Source organism: Salvelinus sp. IW2-2015, linkage group LG26, assembly GCF_002910315.2.
Source record: "Salvelinus sp. IW2-2015 linkage group LG26, ASM291031v2, whole genome shotgun sequence".
Classification (NCBI taxonomy): Eukaryota; Metazoa; Chordata; class Actinopteri; order Salmoniformes; family Salmonidae; genus Salvelinus; species Salvelinus sp. IW2-2015.
In genome coordinates this window covers 25584929-25594279 of record NC_036866.1, presented here as the reverse complement: position 1 = coordinate 25594279, position 9351 = coordinate 25584929, and the positions used below count along the sequence as shown (strand labels likewise).

The 9351-nt window shown below is 42.1% G+C and overlaps 1 protein-coding gene across 1 annotated transcript; it reads right to left on the bottom strand.

Annotated features, from left to right (window-relative positions):
• Positions 1–1142: 1142 nt before the first annotated feature.
• On the bottom strand, positions 1143–9085 carry LOC111953090 (isocitrate dehydrogenase [NADP], mitochondrial-like). The gene is given in 13 exon segments (XM_023972189.1): positions 1143–1543; positions 1725–1817; positions 2003–2100; positions 2417–2529; positions 2667–2818; positions 4140–4276; positions 4629–4772; positions 4852–5012; positions 5211–5376; positions 6142–6233; positions 8956–8992; positions 8995–9042; positions 9044–9085. Coding segments are annotated over 13 exon segments (1353 nt in total). The 5' UTR covers positions 9071–9085; the 3' UTR covers positions 1143–1458.
• Positions 9086–9351: the final 266 nt, after the last annotated feature.

Below are 9351 nucleotides of genomic sequence, written 5' to 3'. Positions count from 1 at the left end.
ATAATTGTATTGATGCAGCCCACATCTTTAAGTGAGCTAAAAGCAAAATAAAATATGTTCGAATTGCCCTTCTGATGTAGCCACCATGTGCCAAAGAATCTGACCAATGTTGGGCCACAAGGCCAAACCCTACAGCTGAGGACAATAGCAGTGTAGTGACACCCACTCTCTGATTTGTAGAGCTAGGACATTCGATTTCACGTCCCCGAATAGCAGACTTCATGCAATTACTTTTTMGGCTTCATGCTCCCCCCAGTAGATTTTTCCAAACGATTACCACTAAGACACTAGCGCAGTTTTTTTTAGGATCCTTCACAATTCATGTCCCATGCAAGCCTTCATGGAACAGACTGCAACATTTCTCAAACGCAAACACAGCCCCTGCATACTCATTGTGGTTTTGATGGGTGAATTGCAACAGGATCTGTCCTAAAAAACTTTAGACAGAAATAAAGTGCCCTTGTGTCTCCAGGACTGTGCAATCCATCATGCTACACACTGGTCTAAAGTGATGAACGACAACCTCCCAACATGTGACAGGGCCACGGACCGAGCAGAAAATGACTTGGGAAATTCCCTATATATTGTTTCCCCCTGTGCTTCGCTTTAAAACCACCTGCAAACTAGGTATATATGCAAGGTTTATTTTGAATTGTACACATTTGCAGCTAAAAGCTGAATTGTGGCATACAGAGGCCTACATACATCAAGAGATGTAGTATACAATAGTGCAGTCTCAAAGTAAGGCATAGTGCTGTTGTAGTACTTGCCAGTCCAAGTAGGGGGAAGGTTCAGTTTGACTGTATCTGGTAGATTTGCCAGACATGGCCTCTTGTCTGAGGCAGCCATTTGTTGTAACACCATTATGGTATCCATACACAATGTTGATATAGTGCGCTTAATATACAAAATGCTAATTTTTGTGGGGGAAAAACAAGTCTCTAGTGATGAAACAAATGGAAAAAAAACCGATCTGGAACTTGAATGGCTTTCTGTGTTACACATTGGTGTGGAAATATGCTGTTGATAGAAATGTAAAATGTGTACCAGACAATACTGTAAAATAATAAATTTATTTTAAAACTTTAAATCAGTGTGCACCTTTTATCTTACAAGATAAAAATGGAGGCAGAATACTAGCATAGGATCCAACAAGGAAGATTTATTAGCAAATATTCTTGACATCGCCTTCAAGTTTCTTCCAAGGTATAATACAGTACTTCACATAAAAATATAACCTCGGAGACATGGGGAAAGAAGGTTGAAGGAGTGCTAGATGGAACAGAGCTCTGAATAAAAGAAGGACCTAATCTGGTACACTGAATAATGCTCTACAGATGACTTCTTCCTTCAGACAATACGCATGTGGCTATCTTGACCTAAATTAAAAACAAGGTACAAAAACAGAATGACAACATTTGTCATTTGCAGGCTAGCTGTACTCTAAATTTAAATCTTTCATTTGCCCAGGGCTTTGTCCAGGTTGTTCTTGATGGCATCCAGGAAGTCCTCAGTGTTGACGTAGTGTACATTCAGCTTGCATCTGCAATCACAGATCAGAACACAAGTTACTCAGTCCTCACAGTCAGGACCCTGTCCCTGAGACAGAATCATACAAACTTCCAATAGGGAAATATGATTCCCCCCCATGATTATAATACAATCCATGCATTAATAAACATGTTAGATCAAGAATTTGGTCAAAGGAATAGTAAGGAGCTCACTTGGAAAGTCCGTGAATGCAGCCGGCGAGGTCCTTAGTCATAACACCACTCTCAACGGTCTCCACACATACCTTCTCCAGAGTCAGGGCGAACCTGCAGGTCAAATAGACAAGATTCAGTAATGGGCACAACAATTAGCTTGTGAATATAAAAACACTGCCATTTGCCTGGCAAACACTAATGGAATAGGACACGGGGACAGTACACCATTATATAGTTAGTGACAATATTAGTTAAAAATTACAAGTTGAAAATGACACACTGCATTCATTTCTTACTTGATCAGGTCAGGGTTCCCATCAAGTTTACCCCGATGCTCAAGCCCTCTGGTCCAGGCAAAGATGCTGGCAATGGGGTTGGTGCTGGTTGGGTTTCCCTAAAGGTGGATACAGAAGGGGTAAAGTTAGGTTACAGTGTACCAATGGAAATACAGATGCTTTTTTACATAATCTGTAAAGTATGGACAATATGACTCCAATAATCCCATGTTGATGGATCATTTCTTTCATCCTATGAAGTCATTCTGGCAGCATATTGTCCACCACAAGATGGCACTGTTCATACATAAATCAAACAGACATTCAAATATAGAGCCACTGTAATTTGACTGTTGTACGCACCACGGAACATGATTTATGTTTCTCTAAATATGGATCTAGGGCTGTAATGGAAGTTAGTAGAATGAGTCTAACCTTCTGGTGCTCGCGGTAATGTCTGGTCACTGTGCCGTGGGCTGCCTCAGCCTCAATGGTCTTACCATCGGGACATACCAGCACTGACGTCATCAGACCCAGAGAGCCGAAACCTATGGAGACCAAACAGTATGTCTGTCACCCATAGTCTGTTATAGGACTCTCTTAATCCAATCTCTACTGCACTCAACATTTGGATCATCATTTATATTCCATTTGAAATTAAACTGAGGTGTTCCTAATCCCTCACCCTGAGCCAGGATGTCAGACTGTACGTCTCCATCGTAGTTCTTGCAGGCCCACACGAAGGCACCATCGGACTTCAGCACCTGGGCAACCATGTCATCAATGAGCCTGTGCTCATACCAGATCTTCAGCTTGTCAAACTCTGGCTTGTAGTTCCTATGGACACAAAACACATGGTAGAGTGAGAGCACTGTATTAAACATTATAACCTGGGTAGTTTTGGTCCTGGATGCTGAAGCAGCATTCCAGCTGGGTGTATAACAAACAATATACCCCTTGGTATGGCACAAAACTACTTGTTTACTGTTATATTTATGTTGGCAACCAGTTTATAATAGCAGTAAGGCACCTTGGGGTTTTGTGTTATATGGTCAATATACCAGAGCTAAGGGCTGTATCCAGGCAATCTGCTTCACATTGTGGCTAAGAACAGCCCTACGGCGTATATTTAAGCAATAAAACCCGAGGGGGTGTGGTATATAGCCAATATACCACAGCTAAGGGATGTTCTTTCGCACGATGCAACGCGGAGTGCTTGGATACAGCCCTTAGCCAGGGTATATAGAGTACCACAGTATGCGTCATAATACCCATAAAACCTAGAGGTCAAACAGGGAAATGGTTCCAATGGTCTTTCCACCATTCATTTTTCCCCATAGGGAATTTTAGAAACACTTAAAATAAGGGCTGGTGTCGTGTAGGCTTACCCTGGCGTGACGTTTTGATAACCATGTCAATCTAGGACAATGTGACGTTTCAATATAGTCACCTGTATTTCCCCCCCCCCCCCAAATGGAATGCTAATTAGCCGCTAATGTGGCTATCATAAAGAACTACAAATTCCATGACGATCTGGACGAGACTGCCGAATCGAGGCAAAAGTAAGAATCTCTAGATTAGCTAACATTACATAGTTAAATGTAGTAATTGGCAACATTTTCTTTAAATGGAAAATTCCTTGAACTGTGTTGTGCAAGTTTTAAATTGACACAAAACCTGTGAGCAAAGGTGTCAGCTAAAGATGACATGCAGGAGCTTGCAGGAATTTGTAGTTTTGCATGTCTACTGCTGCTAATTAGCATTTTAGAATCTGAGTAAATAGAGCATTATAACACCTCCACTGTGGGGCTCTATAGCACATAGCCCAGAGGTGCCTTATTGCTATTATAAACTGGTTACCAACGTAAGTAGAGCAGTAAAAACAAATGTTTGGTCATACCCGTGGTATACAGTCTGATATACCACGGCTTTTAGCCAATCAGCATTCAGAGCTCAAACCACCCAGTTTGGCTAATATGCTAGAAACCCAATATTAGACTTTAGTTAATAAAGTGTGCATGGCTGAAGTACTGGTATTTCAATGCACAATTGTTTTATATACACAGGTCTGGAATGCTGTTTCAACCAATCAGTATCCAGGACCACTGCCCAATACATGTTGAGGCTAATGAGACAATAAAAAGCAACAAATACTAACGCCTGGTAGATTTCCTCAAAGATGTCCTTGAATCTGCCATCATAAGCTTTGAGAATGGTGTTCTTGGTGCTCAGATAGAGGGGCCACTTCTTGCCAATGGCGTACTGGAAGCAGCTATGTGCAAAGCCTGAAATAGACTGATGGAATAGAAAGTGTTACAAAGGTCTCCACTAGTGTAGCATGCAGGTCATATGAGCAGCAGTAAAAGAGGTTAACAACCTTCTATCTCTTAACCCTCAACGAGCCCCCAATTCACACTTCCATTTCCACTAGACAAGTTGAAAGTCTGCCACATGACCTCTGACGGCGTAAAATCAAACAGAATCCTGCTTGTGATGGTAAACAAACAATATTAAGGCATGTTTACAGGAGGCCAACTCACTCCATTCACTACTGCTATAATTTCATGAAGGGAAGAATCTGTGGCAAAATAAAGTCTGACAAAAAAAAAAATCTAGTTGGCAAAACAAACCACAGTGCTGAACTCACCTCATCTGTGTTGTACATGCCCATTCCACAGCCACCTCCGGGGAACTTGTAGACCTCCCACTCCTGGCCTTTGCTCCCATCAGTAGGAGAGAAGACCATCTTGAATGTGCCTGGTTGGCTGATAACAAAGTCTGTTGCTCTGTACTGTAAAACAATGGATCAGTTAAAAATAACATAATTTAGATAAAAATATTAAAATCGCTCCAATTTATAAGGAACTGACCTGGTCACCAAAGGCATGTCTGCCAATGGTGATGGGCTGTGTCCAACCTGGAACAAGCCTGGGAATGTTCTTGCAGATGATTGGCTCACGGAAGACTGTGCCACCCAGGATGTTCCTGATGGTTCCGTTGGGGCTCTTCCACATCTTCTTCAGTTTGAACTCTGATGGTAAACCACAGTTCTCACAAAACAGCGACATTTAAAACACCAACCATAGGTTCCTATTGTCGGTTTAACTACAAAAATACTGCAATGTGTGATTGCTCTCTCAGCCAAGTGACCCTTAAAGGGAGCATTTGGAGAGGGAATTAAACCTTTATAGCAAAACTATAAAACACTGCTTATATGCTATTGAAATACCTTCTACTCTTTGTTCATCAGGAGTGATGGTGGCACATTTAACAGCGACATGGTACTTCTGGGTGGCGATGGCAGAGTCGATGGTGACCTGGTCGTCAGTCTGGTCACGGTATGGCAGACCCAGGTCGTAGTACTTCAGCTCCACATCCACGTTGGAGAGGATGAGCTGGAAAAGCAGAACATAGTGACAGGAATCAGAACTCATTCTTTCTTTACATTGTCAACTGCTCTACAGGATTTCAGACACTGTTTATGTCAGTGAACTTAGACTGATRGAATGGACGTGCTTTAGTCAATGGACGCACCCCAGTCCAAGCACATAAGGGTCAAAATTCCAGGCTGTATCACAACCAGATTTGATTGGGAGTCCCACAGGGCAGAGGACAATTGGCCCAGTGTCGTCCGGGTTAGGCAGTCATCGTAAATAAGAATTTGTTCTTAACTGACTTGCCTAGTTAAAGGTTAAATACAAAAAACAGTAAGACGTCAAGTCAATATTTACAAGAACAATCTTTAAAAATACTATGACTTAATGCAATATAGATCGCACCATATCTATTGATAGATGTAATACTCGTATCTCCATTCATGTGTAGTGTGTACCCATATTGTTTTACGTGGGGGACAAAACACATTTAACATTGTTTATCAGATAAAAAGTAATGTTTTTTTACTCCCATGAATCTCCATGTTCAGACTGAGCCAACGCACCATCTGCTCTCTCCAGAGGTGAGTAGCCAGTGGGTGACAAACCTTACAAAAAACCCTCCCACATCATACAGACAATCTCCCTGCACTCAGGCACATACACACTTATTCACTCTGAATCTATGCGTCAGTCAGTTGTGTGAAAATAGACTAGTCAGAGCAGGCCTTCCCTGGGGCTGACAGACACCACTGTCGTCCCCCTCCCCTCCTCCAAGTTCAGCACCTTCTCTTTGATGAACTCCCAGATGATCCTGGTCATCTCATCTCCATCCATCTCCACCACAGGCTGGGACACCTTGATGCGCTTGTCCCCATCTGTCCAAAATAAAAATAAACAGTGCATTAAATGGAAACTGCCAGTCGTCACAATTTTGACCTACACACATTAGTAAGGAGCACGTTAGCCAATGTTGCCGTGTTTTAAGTACAAAAACTGCTTAGCACTGATTATAGCTTATCATCACATACAATTATATATAGAAATAATACATCTGTTTGACTGCAACATGGCCCCCGAAGAACTATGAGAACCAATACTACATACTGGAATATTTTCTTTGACATGGTCTCTATGAATAGCCTATACAGCGTCTAAAGGTCTCGGGAAATGTTCCCTGAATAGGCTCATGCTGTTTGTGAGGGTTCAAGAAACAGTTGGTTCTAAATTAGGGGAGTCATGTGATCAAAGTCACCTCATCCTACAAAGAGACTGCACTGTCATTTACACTTCATGGTTTCATCTCTCCATGGACAGTAACATTCAGCTCTCTTCATGCCCATACATACAGAATATTGACAGCAAGACATTTATATTTTCATTCATCTGTAGCTGCCATGCATCTTGTCCTTTGATTCACCCAGACTAGTAGTCCAATTATCTAGTAAAACAAGTCCCTGCTCCCACACTGCTCTGCCCTTTAGTGGCCCTGGGAGAAGGCAGGCCCTCACCCACTCTCCCAGCTAGACCATGCATTGGAGACGGAGTGGAAGAGGGGAGGTGCAGGGAATCAAGTGACTTTCTAATGTTCCTGCCAAGTCTATGCTTCCACTGCTCCCCATGACGTCCAAGAATAGTGTTTATACTTAAGGAGAAACAAAATGGCGGTATCCAGCGGAATGATGAAATAACACCATCACGTGGATCTATGCTGTATGACAACCTTTATACCAAGTATACACACGAACATGAGACCTTTACTGCAACTATGCACCTGTCAAAACAACCTACTCAYAACTCAGTTGGACATTAAAAAACCCTCGCAGCAAAAGAGATTGTGTAAAACAAGGCCCATATAGGATAACCTTGCCCGCAAGCAAAGATCTGGGTATATACACTGACTGCTTCGCCTATTCCTTTCTCCCGCAAGCCTGTTTGCTTCATCCCATGAGAGACAATAGTTTACTTTGCGTGAAAAGCCAACACAATAGGCAAGGATTAGGCTATCCTTTATAATACTCTAGTGAACATGTAGCAGAACTCAGAAGATGTGTTTTGAGCACAAGTTTGCCAGGTGTGAAAAGCATACAGTCACTGCGTGAAGCCTGAATGAGACAGATACCCCATATTTTGAAAACGTTTTCCATCCATGATCATTGTTAAAATATATATATATATTTCCTTACAACCACAACAAGGGTATGTGACTGGATAGATAGTGTGTTGCTTTAACAGGACCAAATCCGTGAAACTATCTAGAGCCCCTCAATTTGATTAAATCCTCACATAACCCTATACAAACACATCAGTGACTTCTGCAATTGGGTGAATATCAGGATCCTGATTCAGAGACAGCTGACTGTAGAATGTGCAGACAGGGGAAGACGAACTGCCCTTCAATTGACCTGCTACGTTATACAGTGCTTCAAAGTCAAATAGAGGGGGCAGGACATTATAGGCCTTATAGCTATCTAAAACAGCTAGCCTAAATAACATATTTTGGACGTTCTCATTTGAAAGTTATTCTGGAAGGTTATATAGGAGGACAAAGAGGGTCAAATTTATTTTTCCAGTGCGTGTAAAACAGCTTCCTAGATCGACTCCACAGTTCAGACATGATTTAGTTATGCTGCTGCAGAAAATAAGATTTGGTGGGCCATTGAACACTTGTGGCAGCCATTGCAGAGCGTCCCACTATAGGCTGACCTTGTGGAAAGTTTCTTAGCAAAAAAAGTAGCTAGCGCTCAAACAATGGAGGGGTAAACTTGTTGGAAACAATTGTATCAATGCATATTCAATATTTCTAATTGATTGACACACTTCTACAGCGTGTTTACACAGTTCACATGCATGATTGGCATGGGCAGGTGGCTTGGGGTCTTCGATACAATTGCTGCCAATTGGTTTGGTTGCGTGGCGAATGGAAAGTGTCACATTTTAGATTCAAATATTTAGAGTATTTTTAACTAATCTCGAGATAGGCTGATTTATTTAACAGTATGTACATTCACGCTTCTTTTTAGGCCAAAGCAAATGTGAAATGTGATTTATTTTTTTATGGCCAATAAAGAGTGACGCAGACAAAGAAATCTCACTCGACCCTCATCTTCCCGTCGCTAGCGGTTTCTAGGGAAGGCAGCTGACTTTGCGAGGAGAGTTAATTTTGTGACAACTGACGTTACCTAGCTCCATTCACCGAGCAAATGTGGGACTCTGCATTAATGGGATAATTTAGCGAACTGACGAATATTTCATTATGTTAGCAACAGTTACTTCACCAACAAACAATCCAAAACTGGCCAAATGTGGCGCAAGATGCAGCCTAGCTAAAAGTAACGGCGAGAAAGCTAGACTACTAGCTAAACCACCAATGCGATTGCAACTGGGTCTGGTCTACTTTCTTAGTTCATACATATGAACCAGAAAAATATGAGTGGGAAGTCTCGCTTCCTCTTCCGTCTATGGCTAGCTTCCATACAGTGAATAGGCCAAAGTTATTTGACGGGGTTTTGCGATAGGCATTATACATTCCCTTTCTGTATGACTTTGTAAAATATCATGTAACCATGTTAAAGGTCGGACATTTTGCTCAAAACTCACAGTTCCTCTGTTGCAAACTCTGGCAGGTTGCAGCTGGCGCGAGTACCGCGGGGTTTTTGGAGAAAGTGGCCGCCGACCTAGATAGAGAGCTGAGGACCTTCAAGTATCCAGCCATGGCTTGCCCAAATTACTAGTAGTTGATATCCGACAAACTCCGAGCAAAGAAGGGTCGAAATGAAATGCCGCTCACTGCAATAGACGCAGCACCTCCCCACTCTACACGCTTGACGCTACGTCAAAAGTGATAGAGGAGGGAGGGACTTCTAATTGACCATCCCCAATCAGAAGAGTATTTCTGAGTTTCATTCCACTACTGCTGTCTAGACTCCAGATAAAGGTCAGTTAATTTTCGTTCATGGAGCTGTATGGTACGAGATATGGTACTCCCTGTATATA